This window comes from Callospermophilus lateralis, chromosome 18, assembly GCF_048772815.1.
Source record: "Callospermophilus lateralis isolate mCalLat2 chromosome 18, mCalLat2.hap1, whole genome shotgun sequence".
Classification (NCBI taxonomy): Eukaryota; Metazoa; Chordata; class Mammalia; order Rodentia; family Sciuridae; genus Callospermophilus; species Callospermophilus lateralis.
The window spans coordinates 13,953,136-13,967,449 of NC_135322.1; the positions used below are offsets into that span (position 1 = coordinate 13,953,136).

General features: G+C 53.7%; 2 protein-coding genes across 2 annotated transcripts in view; both read right to left on the bottom strand.

Moving 5' to 3' along the window:
- Positions 1–274: 274 nt before the first annotated feature.
- Positions 275–12,017, bottom strand: Shkbp1 (SH3KBP1 binding protein 1). Its single transcript, XM_076838766.2, has 18 exons — positions 11,891–12,017; positions 11,599–11,652; positions 11,432–11,477; positions 11,252–11,325; positions 10,421–10,479; positions 10,102–10,182; positions 8,994–9,155; positions 8,816–8,906; positions 8,529–8,719; positions 7,877–7,992; positions 6,885–6,972; positions 6,687–6,803; positions 4,770–4,940; positions 2,756–2,911; positions 2,237–2,333; positions 1,166–1,344; positions 770–884; positions 275–688 (listed from the first exon to the last, which is right to left on the bottom strand). Exons 1-18 carry the CDS (start codon positions 11,974–11,976, stop codon positions 460–462), a joined length of 2,112 nt encoding a protein of 703 aa, XP_076694881.1. The 5' UTR covers positions 11,977–12,017; the 3' UTR covers positions 275–459.
- A 362-nt stretch (positions 12,018–12,379) lies between these two features.
- Sptbn4 (spectrin beta, non-erythrocytic 4) overlaps positions 12,380–14,314 on the bottom strand; it is a 75,200-nt gene continuing 73,265 nt past the window's right edge. The window contains exon 36 of the mRNA XM_076837627.2: positions 12,380–13,434. Coding sequence (XP_076693742.2) covers positions 13,276–13,434 — 159 coding nt within the window. The 3' untranslated portion in view covers positions 12,380–13,275. The remainder of the gene's footprint in view (positions 13,435–14,314) is intronic.

A 14,314-nucleotide genomic window follows, 5' to 3' on the forward strand; every position in this document is an offset into this window, starting at 1 on the left:
CATGAGAGAGAGAGAGAGAGAGAGAGAGAGAGAGAGAGAGGACCTGATTGAAGATGATGCGTCCCAGAGGAAAGTAAAGGCAAGAGACGGAAAGACATTCTGAATCCCTGGATCCAGCCATGCCTGAAGCCAATACTTAAGTTAATACATTCCCTTTTTTGCTTAAACTGGGAGAGGCAGATTGTTCTGTTTACACTCAGGAAACTGATCAGGGCTCCCCCTCTTTCATCCTGTCCCTGGGGATCCCAAAACCCACCAAGAATGCAAACAAGGATTTGGCAATGAGGACTTTATTGGAAAGGACAGCTTTGGCTTCCAGAAAAGGGGGGGAGATTGGGACCTCGTAACAGTGACCACTCTGAGGAGGACCTGGCCCTGAACCCAGGGCTCCCACAGAAAGCCAGGAGGAGGCACCTGAGTTCCCTGGGGTCAGGGTATCCAAAGGCACCATGGCAGTGTTCAAAAGGAAGTTTCATTGAGATTCTTCTTCGGAGGCATGAGGGGAGCCCCAAGCCCCGTGGAGGGCCGAGGGGCTGGTGTTGGTGGCCGGCGGGGCTCTGGTGCACTCCGCACGAGTTCCTGGCAGCGTTCCACGAAGCTGCCCCCACGGCGCCGTACCTCTGCCTGCGGGGGGCTTGGGCTGCCACGGCGGCCAGACAGGGAGGTGTTGCTGGAGGCTGAGTGTAGACTGAGGGGTGGGAGAGTGAGGGCCGGCATCCGGCAGTGGCCCCCCAGGCCTCCCCGCTGTCCCCTCCCTCACTGCAGCTACCTGGTGAGGGAGGCCCGGGGCGAGGCGCTGGGCAGAGAGCCCCGAGAGGAAGCCAGGGGGGCCAGCTCGCACTGCTCCAGCTGTCCCATCAGCTCTTCCTCTGTCAGGCCACCTGCTGAGGGGCAAGGACGCAGGGTTCAGGGGAGACAGGGCCTGGGGGGCAAGGGGCAGGGCCACACTGCGAGCATCAGGGCTGGACAGGTGGGAGGGCACAGACTGATGGGCAGGGTCAGTGGCTGAGGGAAGGGCATGGAGGGGTTGGCAGGTGGGAAAAGGGGTCAAAGGAGAAGGCAGGGGGCCAGAGGGCAAGGGCGTGGGCAGGGAGCATGCCAAGGAAGGTTCCAGATAGCCTGGGCGGGTGAGGGCTAGCTGGGTTTGGGGTAGGGTGGCGAGTACCAGGGGCCTGGCCAAGGCCGTCCATGGCGGTGGTCAGATCCCACATGGCCAGGCTGCCGTTGGCTTGGCCAGTGAGCAGGTAGCGCCGGGGCCGGGAGCCCAGCCGCCGGGAGCCCTCGCACTCCAGCACGGTGAAGGCGGTGGTGGGTGAGCCGTCCACTGAGCGCACCGAGCAGACGCTAAGGGGGTGTAAGGGGCGAGTGGTCACCCTGCACAGCCAGATCCCAGCTGGGTCCCTTGTCCCCGCATCCCTTTCCCAGTGCCTCACCACATAGCTTCAGTTCCTGCCCCTCCAATCACCACCCCCAATCCTTACGGCTGCCAATCCATGTTTTCCTTGAGCACCAGTGGCCTCTTGGACACCCCGGCCTGCCCACTCACCATGATGCCCACTGCGCCTCAGAGTCTCCCCAGATCTGCTGCTTGTCCCTGTTCCTCTCTTCAAGCCTCATCCAGAGGCCTCCCCCACCTGCTTCCCGCTGCCACCTGGCATCTCTCCACACCGGCCTCCTCCCTCTTGCACCAGGCACCCGGGTCTTGGCCTCTGGGGCGACTCTTGTTGGCCCTCAGGTCCCTGGGGCGCTCCTACACCGGGATGATGCCCCGGCTCTTCCACATGACTGACAAGACCTGCCCTCTCCTGCCGCCCACCCCTCCTCAGGCACCTGGCCTTTGGCCTTTGGGTCTTCTCAGTCCTTGCCCTCCTGCTTCCTCGCCGGGCACACTGTCTCCTGCCCTTCTTTCCTCTCTCCTGCTCAGAGTCCTCTCTTCAAGCCACCCTCCAGGCCGGAGTGAGCAGAGCTCTGGGATCCTACAGCTTCCTGGGCCCCATCCGGCCAAGACTCTGCCCGCCCTGTCCCACCCTTGCACTGGCCTGAGAATCCTCCAGTTTCGCCTCCCCAAGGCCTCTCACACCTTTGATCCCTCCAGTCGCCAAGGCCACCGGGCTGTTCGCCCTGCCAGCCTTCACTCCTTCCATGGCCCTTGGCTAGGACCGCTTTCTGGCCTCCAAGACCCAACTGCACCTTGTCCTCCCCTTGACCACCTCCCCATTTGGCGGACCCGTCTCACCGCTGTCCAGTGGATGAAAGACGCACAAAGAGCTGGCTGGCGTTGGGCACCACCTTCTGGATGAACACCTGCTGGTCGTCCCGCTCACCGTAGGGGCCTGGGTAGGCAGAAGCAGGGGCAGGGCTGGCCAGGGCCCCCTGGGCCTCCAGACCCTAAGGCTCTGCCCCTTCCCACTGTGGAACACCCTCCCAGACCTGGCCCCACCCTCAGGCTCCTGCGTTGGCCAGGGTCTGGTAGGGTGGGGTAGGTCGCAATGGTCAGTAGAGTCTAGGTCCATGAGGGATCCTGGGCCAGGTGGCTGGCAGTAGGAATCAATGGGGATGACAGAGGTAAACGGGTATCATTTAGGAGTCAGCGAAGGTCGAAAGGGGTCAGGTGCAACTCAGTAGAGGTCAACAGGGGTCAGCAATCAATGGAGTGGAAGTTGACCAGGTCAGCTGGTGGGTCAGGTAAGTGGGTCAGTGGGAGCTCATGGGGTCCAGCACATTAGTGGGGAGGGGGCCAGGGGTCAGTAGGCACCAATGTCGTTGCCAGCACTGCAGCCACCGTGCCCATCGGCTGACTCTAGCGCCAGGATCTTGAAGGATGCGAGTGGGGTGGAGCCAGGCTGGGTGGAGATCATGCCTCGGAATCGCGTCACAGACCACGTCCGCACGTGATTGTTGTCGGCACAGACTGCGGAGACCGAACGTGTAAGGTCGGGCCTGGCTGTGGTGTCAGCCCTGCCCAGCCTTCCTGAGCCCCAGGATGAGCCCTGCAGGGTTGCCAGGATCCAGCCCTCTCCTCATTCTTCCCTTCCAGAGAATTTTCTCTCCCCAGAATTCCAAATGGCCAAAAAGTCCGCTGGTTCTTTCTCAAAAATGGTTCCAGAGCCTAATCTCATGTTAGTCACCCTGTCCACAGCCTTCACCCTGGTCCTGTCTGTCTCATCTCCTGCTGGACCATCACAGCAGCCCCCTCCCTGGGCTCCCTGTTCCAATTCTGTCCCCACAGTCTTCTCCCACATGCAGTTAGAAACGGCCTGGGAACACCTAAGTCAGCCACCTCCCTCCTCTGCTCAGGGGTCCCCCCATCCCCCCCCCCCCCCCCCCCGCCTGGCTGCTGTCTATCACCTCTCTGCCCTCATCTCGCATTTCCTTTGTTGCTTACCCCACCGCAGGCCCGGGGGCTCCCTGCTCTCCCTCAGACACATCAAACATCCTCCCACTTCAGTCTTTGCAATGCCTGTTCCCTCTGCCTGGAATGCTTGTCCCTGCTGCTCTGCACAGCTCATCCCCTCAAGTTTGCTCAAAGGTCCTTCCTCAGGCCCTGCCTGACCCATCCCTCTCCACAACCCCTGTGCGCTGGTGAAGGAAATGTGAAAGTTATCAGAGTGAAAACGGAGTCCCTGGGTCAACTCTAACAACAAGAGTAAATAAAGCTGGGAGGCCGTGAAGGAAGGGTTCCTATGGCTGACTGCCTGACAGTAACCATCACAAAGACTCTGGCAATCCCAGGGACTCCGGAGGCTGAGGCAGGAGGACCACATGTTCAAGGCCAGCCTCAGCAACTTAGTAAGGTTGGAAATACAGTCAATGGTAGGGCACCCCGGGTTCAATCCCCAGTATGGTGGAGGAGCTGGGAGGGGGGCCCCCTTGCTGCACCTCTTGGAATGTGCCTAGAGTTCACTAGGCCACGTGCTCCCAGTGCAATGCTCTGCTATTCCTCTCATTATTCTTTGAAGACTCTGTTTTATTTAGGTTGACATTTTATAGCCACATACCACTTCACCTTGCTTTTTGGTGACACTGGGGAATGAACCCAGGCACACTCCACCACTGAGCAACATCCCTGGCCCTTTTTATTTTGAGACAGAGTTTTGCTAAAGTTGTCTAGGATGGCCTCAAACTTGTGATCCTCCTGCCCCAGGCTCCCCAGTAGCCGGATTACAGGTGTGTGCCCCTGCACCTGGCTACCACTTCATTTTTATTCATGGCCCTTTTCGTCACCCAGGGCTTATTTGTTACTATTTAGTTTTGTTTCTATTTTTCTGAGATAGGGTCTTACTACTTTGCCCAGGCTGGCCTTGAATTTGAGATTCTCTTGCCTCAGGCCCCTGGAGTAGCTGAGCCACCATGCCTGGTTTTCTTTCCTTATTTAGCAATGTTGGGGACAGAACCCAGGGCCTTGAGCATGTCAGGCAAAAACTCCAACAATGAGCTAAACCCAGCTACATGTTTACTTATTTACCTCCTGTGCCGTCCCCACTGCAATCTTAACTCCCCAAGGGCAGAGACGTGATCTGTCTTGTTCGTCACTGTATCTCCTGTGCCTGGCACATATTAGATGCTCAATAAATGCTTGTTTAACTGCACTGCATCAAGTTCAATTCACTCCCTCTCAGGCCGGTTCCTTAACAGTCTTCTTTCACTTCTGCAATCACCCTCCCTGGTGGGTTCTCCCCTTCACAGCATCCCCCTCCCACGGAAATCCTTAGCTTCCCGGCTTCATACTCCCACCTGAGCTGTCGCAGGTCACCTGCGGGGAGACCCACCTGAGATGAGGTGCTTCTCTGACAGCATGATTTTGGTGACAGGGCTGCGGTGCACAGTGAAGGTCTGGAAGAGCTGGGGTCCTGAGCCCACCGTCTCAGGGTGCTGCACGATGACCCGTACTCCCCCTGAGCTGGTGCCATAGGCGATCTCAATCCAGTTTCCACTGTCACCTGGTGAGGAGCCAAGGACAAAGAGAGGCCCCATGTCATGGAGAGACAGAAACCAGGGCAGAGAGAAAGACACGGCACAGAACAGAGTCAAAGCCAGAAAGGAGAGGGCGAAGTGGTGAGCTGGTGTGGGCGACGGAGGCACCAGGAGCCAAAGGCCAGAGCAGAGACCCAGGGACAGAGACGGAGCCCGTAGAAGAGCGAAGAGAGGTGGGGAAAGAGAGGCGTGGGGACTGAGAAGTAGAATCACATGGAGGGTTACAGAGACAGAGACAGAAAAACAGAGATGGCTTTGGAGAAAGGGGCAGAACAGACAGACACGAGAATGTGGCCCAGTGAGTCTGAGGACTCCAGCTGCAGCCGACTTTCCATTTTGAGAGCCTCGGAAACTTAATGACCAAGTTAAGGAATGTGGGCAGGTAAAATGTGGTTTCCATATTTTGCATTCATTTTATACCCACTGGCCGTGGATTAGTGTTACACACAGTAACCTAGATAGGCATCAAACCTTGGGCAGGCCAGGCCGGGGTTGCCCACAACTGTAATCCCAGCTACGAGGGAGGCTGAGCCAGGAAGATCGCAAATTCAAGGCCAGCCTAGGCAACTAAGTGAGACCCTTTTTACCTGAGATGCAAAGTTCAATTTGCAACGTGGGGTAGGTGAAGATCAGAAAGCACAACCATTAAAAAAATAACCATTATGCTAAGTGAGAAATGCCAGATACAGAAGGTCACATACTACAGGATTCATGCCATTTACATGAAATGTCCAGAATGAGCAAATCCATAGGAACAGAGAGTAGATAAGCGGTGTCCAGGGCTGTCAGGAGGGAGGACTGGTGAGTTCTGGAATCGGATGGTGGTGACGGTCACACAACTTTCTAAATATACTAAAATGCACTGAATTGTGCACTTCAAAATGGTGAATTTGGCTGGGGGTGTAACTCAGTAGAGTGCTTGCCTAGCAAATCCCTGGGTTTGATCTTTAGCACTGCCAAAAATAACAACAACAAAAAAAGGTGAATTTTGTGGTATGCAAATTGTCTGAAAACCAAAGTCTACCTTTTTTCTACATTTAACATCAAGAAAACAAAACAAGCCAGGTGTGGTGGCAAACACCTGTAACCCCAGCAGCTCAGGAGGCTAAGGCAGGAGGATCAAGAGCTCAAAGTCAGCCTCAGCAACTCAGCGAGGCCCTGAGCAACTCAGCAAGACACTGTCTCTAAATAAAATTCACATACAAGATAGGGCTGTGTATGGGGCTCAAGTGTTGAGTGCCCTTGAGTTCAATCACTGGTACTCAAAAATAAATAAATAAATAGTACAAAAAAGGGGCTGGGGGGCTGGGGATGTAGCTCAGTGGTTAAGTGCCCCGGGTTCAATCCCTGGTACCAAAAAAAAAAAAAAAAAAAAACCTTTCTTAAATAAAAACTTGGATTTGTCCACTATAAAACATGCATCCTCTTGGTTTTATGAACATGCACATCATGCCCTGATCAGAGGTGGAAAAGAAATACAAAGATGAATGGCCAGTGGTCCACTGTGCCTCCGGCAGAGAGGCAGGCCGGTTCAGCACCTGGAATAGTGCTTATGTACAAGAGATACTTAGGAAATGTTTGTTGAATGACTAAATGAGAACCGAATCTGTCCCTCCTTCTGATAAATCCCATGACATATCACACAAGCTGGGAGAGAGCTGCAGGCTGGGCCTGGCTGGAAACGGCAGGGGTGGAAGCTGGTCAGAGCTTACTGGTTTTGGGAGTGAGGTAGACACTGAGGGCAGTGACCCCATCCTCTGCAGGGTCCCGGTAGAGCTCGCTGACAAGGAGGTCATTGTCCTTCATGCGCAGGGGGAACTTCTGCACATCTGGAATGGGCGGAGGGTGGGTTTGTTTGTGGGTGCCTGGTCTGGCCCTGCCCTCCCACAGTCAGGGCTGCCTCTGCTCACCCACGTAGTAGATGGAGCCGTTGCTGCATCCCAGGAGGAGGAAGGAGCCGGCTGCATCGTAGCTCGTGATGGGCTGCACCTCCTGAACCTGGGGCCAGGCAGCGCAGCGATGCAGGCCTGGGGCCGGCCCTCCTCCCCCGAACCTACCCGGGCCCCACAGCCCACTTCTCCCAGCCCCTCTCTCCCCACCTTCCTCTGGCTCTCCCTGTGACTGTCCCTGAGTGTCTCCTGGCCTCTTCTACTCTCTATTGCTGATTATGATCCATCCCCCCGTGTCTCTATGTCCCCTGTCCCCTCAGTCATTCAGTCCTGGCTTTCCTCTGTGCTCTCTTTCTGACTTTCTGTTTCTATTTGTTTCTCTGTCTCCTCTGCCTCCCAAACACTCAGTTTTGTAGGACAAAAAAAAAAAAAAAAAAAAAACTGCAGGTTTGTTGTTTTTGGGGGGTGTTTTTGTTTGTTTGTTTGTTTGTTTTTTGGTACTGGGGATTGAACCCAGGGGCATTTTAACCACTGAGCCATATCCCCAGCCCTTTTTTGTATTTTATTCAGAGGCAGGGTTTCACTAAGTTGCTGAGGTTGGCTTTGAACTTGGGATCCTCCTGCCTCAGCCTCCTCAGCCACCAGGATCACAGGCATGTGCCACCATGCCTGGCTGCAGATTTTTTTTTTTAAAACATTTTGGACATGGCCTGGGGTGAGTGCAGAGTGACAGTGCATGTCTCTCTCTGGGTTCCTGCCTCCTACATCACCTCCCAGCACCTGCATCCCCATCCAGCGCCCAGAGAATCCCCTCTCCTTTCCAAAACCATCCAGCCTTCATGTGAGCTCTGTCACCCCTCCTCGATGCTCCACAGGCCTTTATCAGACACATGCAGGCTCTGGCCCACCACTGGGTTTTCTGCCTCTCTCCAGGGACAGTGGGACAGAGAAGAACCAGGCCCTGAGTCGATAGAGTCTGGACACTTGGGAAGGGGACTGGGCAGAACTCTAACCTGCCAGTGCTTGGTGACAGCATTCCACACCCCGATGCGCCCTGTGTGGCTTGTGGCGATGAGCTGGTTCCCCACGAAGAACAAGGCCTCCACAGGCACCCCCAAGTGGAAGACCCCTGTGGGGGGAAAGGAGGACTTCAGCGGGGAGGAGAATGGCAGCAGGAACACAAGGTGCCAGAAGATTCCACCGCGCCACGGCAGGAGATTCCAGCAGGAGTCACAGGGGATCTGTGACGGATGTGGGACTCCAGGGAGCTGTGGACTTCTAACACACTGAGATTTCCAACAAAGCAAAAACCTCTAGTGGTGACAGAGGATTCTTATGAGGATTGTTTCAGGGGAAAAGACTGGTCTAAAAAGTCAGAAGTTCTCAGTCACACAGATTGTCACAGGCTGGGAGGGTCTACTGTCACGCAGCATTCCAGCACAGCAAAGAGATCTAACAGGGCAGAGGCTCTAATGGAGAAGAGAATTACACGTGGTGGATTTTCTGAATAGGCCAAGGAATGTCAAGAGGACATGGAATGCTGAAGGGTTAGGTTACACAATGGGGCAAACATATCAAACAGAGCATTCTTATGGATTGGAGAATTTGTAACAGGCCACAGAATTCCACAGGGCAGAGGGTTCTAGAAAAGGTCTGGGGTCATACCTATCTCAGAGCCACCACCTTCTGCCTGCAGAGCCCACAACAGGATCTCGCTGCCAGTAGCTGCGGCCACCATCTTGTCATGTTCACCCAAAGCCCCACCAGGCACACGGGCTGTGAGTGCCAGGCGTTCGATGGGCCAGTCCAGGCGGGGGCTGGAAAACACCAGCTGCCAGCCAGATGCTTCCTTCAGCCTGTAGGATTGGAAGGATATCATTGATCCTCACCGCCAGCCCTGACTGTCCATCCACAGTGCTCAGAGCCTCCTGGCCACCCCCTCCTCCCAGCACCTATAGCAGACAAGGAACTGGGTATAGGCCACCGCAATCCAGCTGTGGTGTCCACACACAAGGCGCACCATCCCCGGCTCTTCTGGTTGCCCTTGGGGGGGAAAGAGAAGGATCAGGGCAGGTCACAGGGCCTCCCAGGAGCCTACCAGCTTTCCTAGCTCCCAGGATAGAAACTCACCTGAGGGGGAGGGAGGGGCTTTCTCCTCCAGCATCCGACCCAACAGCCCTGCATTGCCCAGGTTGGGGGGCATGGTGTTGCTCCGTCGAACAGGGGCCGGGCGTCCCCCTAACTGCTGGGGCCCCACCAGGCTGTGCCTGTTTCTCCGTTTCACTGGGAACACTAGAGTGGGGGAAAGTGGCAGAGTGACAGTAATTGAAATCATGGCTATCAGGCTGTAAGCACTTGAACTCTCACAAATACGGGTTTCTCTACATATGGAGCACAGTATCCTGGTGCTGGGACAAGCCATTCAATGCCACTGAGTCTCACAGTGGGTTACTTATTTTTCAGTGTCCTTGAGTCCATCACAGAGCAAGCTCAGTTTGGTGCTGTTGTGATACTAACACCTCTTCAATATTTGCTAATCTTCCTCCTAATAAACAGAAACCTGCACCTTTGGCAGGCACCAGCATCTACCCGGAATCTAATGATGCTGCTGTGTTTGGGTTTTATTTTCATGTCTGCCTTGTTATTGATGGTATAAAAATAGTGCTATAAAGCTTTTGTTTAAAATGATATTTTTGAAAATGAAGACAAACCAAGGAAAATAATAGTATAAGTCTTACATTCAGCAAATTTCATGAAAGTAGTAGATATTGACTAAGGTCAGGAAAATAAAACACATATATTTAAATTTCCCCACTCTATTCCTTCTGCCAATCTGCCAGCAAAGCCTAGTAGATTAAAGTTCCCAACAACCTCTGAGCACACTTTTCACAACAGGTAGACTGGCTGATTTGGGGGATTCTAGTGGCCCCTTTAATATTGCTCCCCTCTATGCAAAAGACCCTAGTTCTTTCAAAGTTTCCCACAAGGAAATCAAGCCTGGACTACAATACCCATCAGGCTCTAGCACAGGTTTCGGAGTTTAGGATAACTATCTGGCCCATTGTCCTAAGGAAATTGCTGCTTCCTATTTCCTTTCCAAGAATCAGCCCAAGCATCTGATACAGAATAACAACTCCCATTATGTCTAAGGATCACAGAACAGTACCCAAGGGCTAGACTTGTGGGAAATGTAGTCTTTAGCCACCCCCTCTTCCTTCCATCCATTGGGAGTGCACACCTGGCGGAGGCAGATAACCATTGAAGAGAACATTTCCACAAGAAGATCGATCCAACTCCTCCCTCAGCTGCAGACGACGAACTGCAATGGAAGAACTCAAAGCTGGGACTTGTGGGGTATGGAGGCAGACCCCTTTCACCCCTCTTTACCTCGTTCTCCGCAGAACACTCCCCTCAGAGCCAGGGATAAATCTAATGCTCTCAGCTCTAATCTAACCCTCTTGCAGGAGAGAGTATCAAGGGCAGGGAGTATTTAGGAAGCTTCAGTAAAGAGCTGGTTTTCCATACAATGAAGATGCTAATTGGGGGTCCCCACTTACCCAGTGGAGTGAGTCCATAGAACTGGGCTTCATGGAGCAGGCTGGAACCATGGACACCCCTGGGTAGTAGAATTGACTAAAGATCAGAGTCTGGGGCATGGGAATGGGCAGATTTTTTTATTTTGTTTGTTTGTTCTTAATACCAATAATTGAACCCAGGAGCACTTAACCACTAAGCCACATCCTCATCCCTTTTTATTTTTTATTTTGAGTCAGGGTCTCAAACCTGGCTTTGTACTTGTGATCCTCCTGCCTCAGGCTCCCTAGCTGCTGAGATTACAGGCATGCACCACTGTGTCTGGATTTCTTTTCTCTTTTCTTTCTTTCTTTTTTTCTTACTTTCTTTCCTTTTTTTTTTTTTTTTTTTGGTACCAGGGGCACTTGACGACTGAGCCACGTCCCCATCCATATTTTGTATTTTATTTAGAGACAGGGGTTCATTGCTTAGCCCCTGGCTAAGTGGCTGAGGCTGGCTTTGAACTTGTGATCCTCCTGCCTCAGCCTCTCCAGCCACTGGGATTACAGGTATGCTGGTGTGCTGGTGTGCACCAGCCCAGCAGGGTTGAGAATTTTTAAGAGGAAGTTTTCAGAAATTGTATAGAGAATGATGAAGGGTAGCTAATTTTGACAGGATCAAGATTCTAAGGAGCAAAGATATGGATGGTGAAAATGTGTGGGTGTGTTGGGGGAATGCTAAATAAAAGCAATTTAAACCTGATCAAGACTCCAAATAATTCTAATAGAATGGAGCTTATGTGAACACTCTGAAAGGGAGAAAAGACTTCATAGGAGGCCTAGACGGCGGGGGAACTCCCGGTTATTCACACGGACCTGGGATCCAGCTCTTTGGTGCGCAGAAAGTTGAGGATTGGGGCAAAGACGGTGGGGTCCCTGTCGATGAAGATCTGTGGGAAAGGGGGACAAAGGATGGACAAGGCAAAGAGCAAAACTGAGTGGGGGCCCTGTTCCTCCTCCAGTAGGCCACCCCATTTCAGCTCTTGCCCTACTCACCGCTCCGGTCTCATCTTTCAGAGTTGAGATGCGCCCGCTCAGAAGACTACGGGAAGGGGAAACAAAGCAGGTGTCAGGGCCCGGGCGGGGAGGTGACTGAGCGGTGGCAATTAGGGCTCTCCACAACTTCCCCTTCCAACCTGCCCCAAACTCGCTCTCCCGTTCACCTGGAGAAGAAGGAGTCTGGGATCCAGGTGAGAGTCTGGCGAGAGGTACTGAATCTAAGCGGGTAAGGTAAGTGGACGCAAGACACGACGGTGGTGAGGGAGCGAGGAACCGTGCGGACTCGCGCCAAATCCATTAGGTCCTCCCGTCTCCCAGGTGTTTTTCCAGGCTCCTCGCCTCCAGAAGAGGGCGGAGCAACTCTTGATGGACAGGGATTCCCCCCAGGAGAGGCGGGTACTCCCACCACGCTCCCAGCTGCCAAGGGTGAGGCCTAAAGGAGTTTCCCACACTCACCTCTTGCCTCCCACATTCAGATGAATCACTTCCCCTGGAGGCCCGCGAGCCGGGACCCCCTCGGCTGCAGTAGCCACCGCGGCCATGGCCCCCGGCGAGCCAGAAGGCCTGCGCCCACTTCCGGGTGTGTACCTAAACCCCGCCCTCACCGCGTCTTCATTGGACCGGAGACTCCCCGAGACACCGGTGATTGGACAAAAAGCTTGCTCATCGCAGTTAAGTTCTTCGCCTCCTTAAAGGAGCCGGCCTTTCCTGGCCTTTGACAGGGCGGGCAGGGCAGTTCCTTCGGGGAAGTTGAGTTACTTCTTCGTCCCGTTTTAGGTATGGCACTAGGTGATTTGTCCATGTGCATGCATATGTTTAGAATCCAAAATTAACCCATACCACAGGGTACATCTTGATGTTCTCTGAATCCCACCCCCAACCCCGCCACCTGCCCATCCTTCCATCCTCAAGGGGCAGCCCAAGAAATGCAAACAAACCAGCATAGACCGTCAAAGCCAAAGGGTTTATTATAGGTACATACAGTGTGCGCCCGCCACACCGTCCCACACCCCGGGCCCCAGCGGCTTCTCCAGGCGGCCATGGGGGGCTGCCCACAACCCGGTTCCCCCAAGTCCCAGGGAGGTGCTCCAGCCAGAAGCATGCAGGGGGGGAGGGCTTCCCCTCACCCCTCCCCTCGTGAAGTGTCATTTACAGTGGAGGGGGGAGGAGAGAGGAAGACAATTTTGAGCTTTGACGCCCCTCCCGTTAAAAGCCTTCGCGGATGCGGGGCGGGGGGAGGGGGAGGTCGACGTTTTGCAAAAATAAACTAAAGAATTAACCGCATGGCTCTGAGGCGACAGAGTGAAGGGGCTAGGGCCCTTCACTCCCCCCTCCCAGACAGAGATCAAGGCAGCATTGGAAGTGAGGTAAAGGCAGGGAGGGACTGTCCCCTCCCCACCCCCTAGCACCCTGGATGGTCCAGGGGACCTCACCAGCGCCCCCGTGCCCATCCTTAGGGCGGAGAGGAGGCCAGGAATTATCGCCCCCACCACCCCAGCTTCTTGGGGCAGGATCTGCAGATAGGGGCAGGGGGCTTGGCTCAACTGGCCCCCTATCCGCCCCCACCAAGCTCAGTTATTGCATAAAAATAATGGAGCCCCAGCACCTGGGGTAGGGATGTTGAGCGGGAAGGGGCCGAGATATGGCTATAGGGGTAGCAATCCCCCCACCACATTTTGGGGTGCAGGAGAAATCCCCTCCTTTCCAGTGCCCATCGTGGCGCGTCCGCAATGCTGGAACTAGGGACCCTGGCCCTGCCCTTGCGGAAGAGAAAGTGTCTTTGTGCCCACAGTGCAGAGAGGAGGGGCGGGGAGACTTGTCAGGTCCTGGGGGTAGGAGAGTCACTTCCGGCGCCCGCTGGCTCTGCGCTCCCCTCCCTCGCGCTTGGGGTTGCCCTCGTCTGTGGAGGACGTTGTGGGTAGTGTCTGGCCCCAGCGTGCAATCTCTGCGTGTTCTGTCACTGAGGCAGCCACAGCCTCTAGCCAACCGTTCATTTCCTCCTGAAGGAAAAAAATAGGGCACAGAGTCCATATTTGGAAGAGAGGAAATGGAGTAGATCAATCTTGAATCAGACTGCCTTCTCTGAACTTCAGTTTCTTTCTCTATTAAACTGAGGTAATAATGAGGATGCAAATAGTTAAATAGCAGGTGCCAGGCTCTGTCTAAGCACTTATGTGGATTCATTCACTCAAACTTTTGCAATAGGTAACTCCCACTACAAAGGTAAACAACAAAAACAGGGATAAGTACATTGTCCAAACACAGCACAGAGCACAGACACTTACCAAGCAATGTGCTAAGTGCTCTACATGTATCAACTAATTTCTCACAGAAACCCTATGATAAGAAACTATTTTTATCTCCATTTTACAGATAAGTAAAAGGAGGTAGGCAGAGGATAAGGCCTACTTCATAGCTTCCTATAAGGACTAATTGAGATAAAAAGTGTTATTTATTATTCTCAACATTTCCTGAAACCACCTCCATGCCTGATCCTTCCCCCTGACCTCACTCCTTAGCCCAGTTCCAATGTCCATTTTTGTTCTTATCTCCCTTACCTCTTCCCTCCTTTCCCCACAGGCCTGCATGTTCCAATTCTGTGCTTTCTTGGGTCCTGCCCAGCTGCAAGACAGGCTCCCCAACCCCACTGTTACCCCCTTCAATCTACCCTGAACCTAGTAATTAAAAGGATCTTTATTACCCATCACTTCAACCTTCCTTGGCTCAAAACTCTGCCATGGCTACCCAGTGCCCTTATAACAAAAATTCAACCTCTTCCAAGTGGCTCATAACAGGCTGGGAGATTCAGTTCCTGGGATCCTTTCTGGTACCATTTACCTCACTCCTTGAACTCTGTCCTCCAGCTGTTAACCTTGGAAT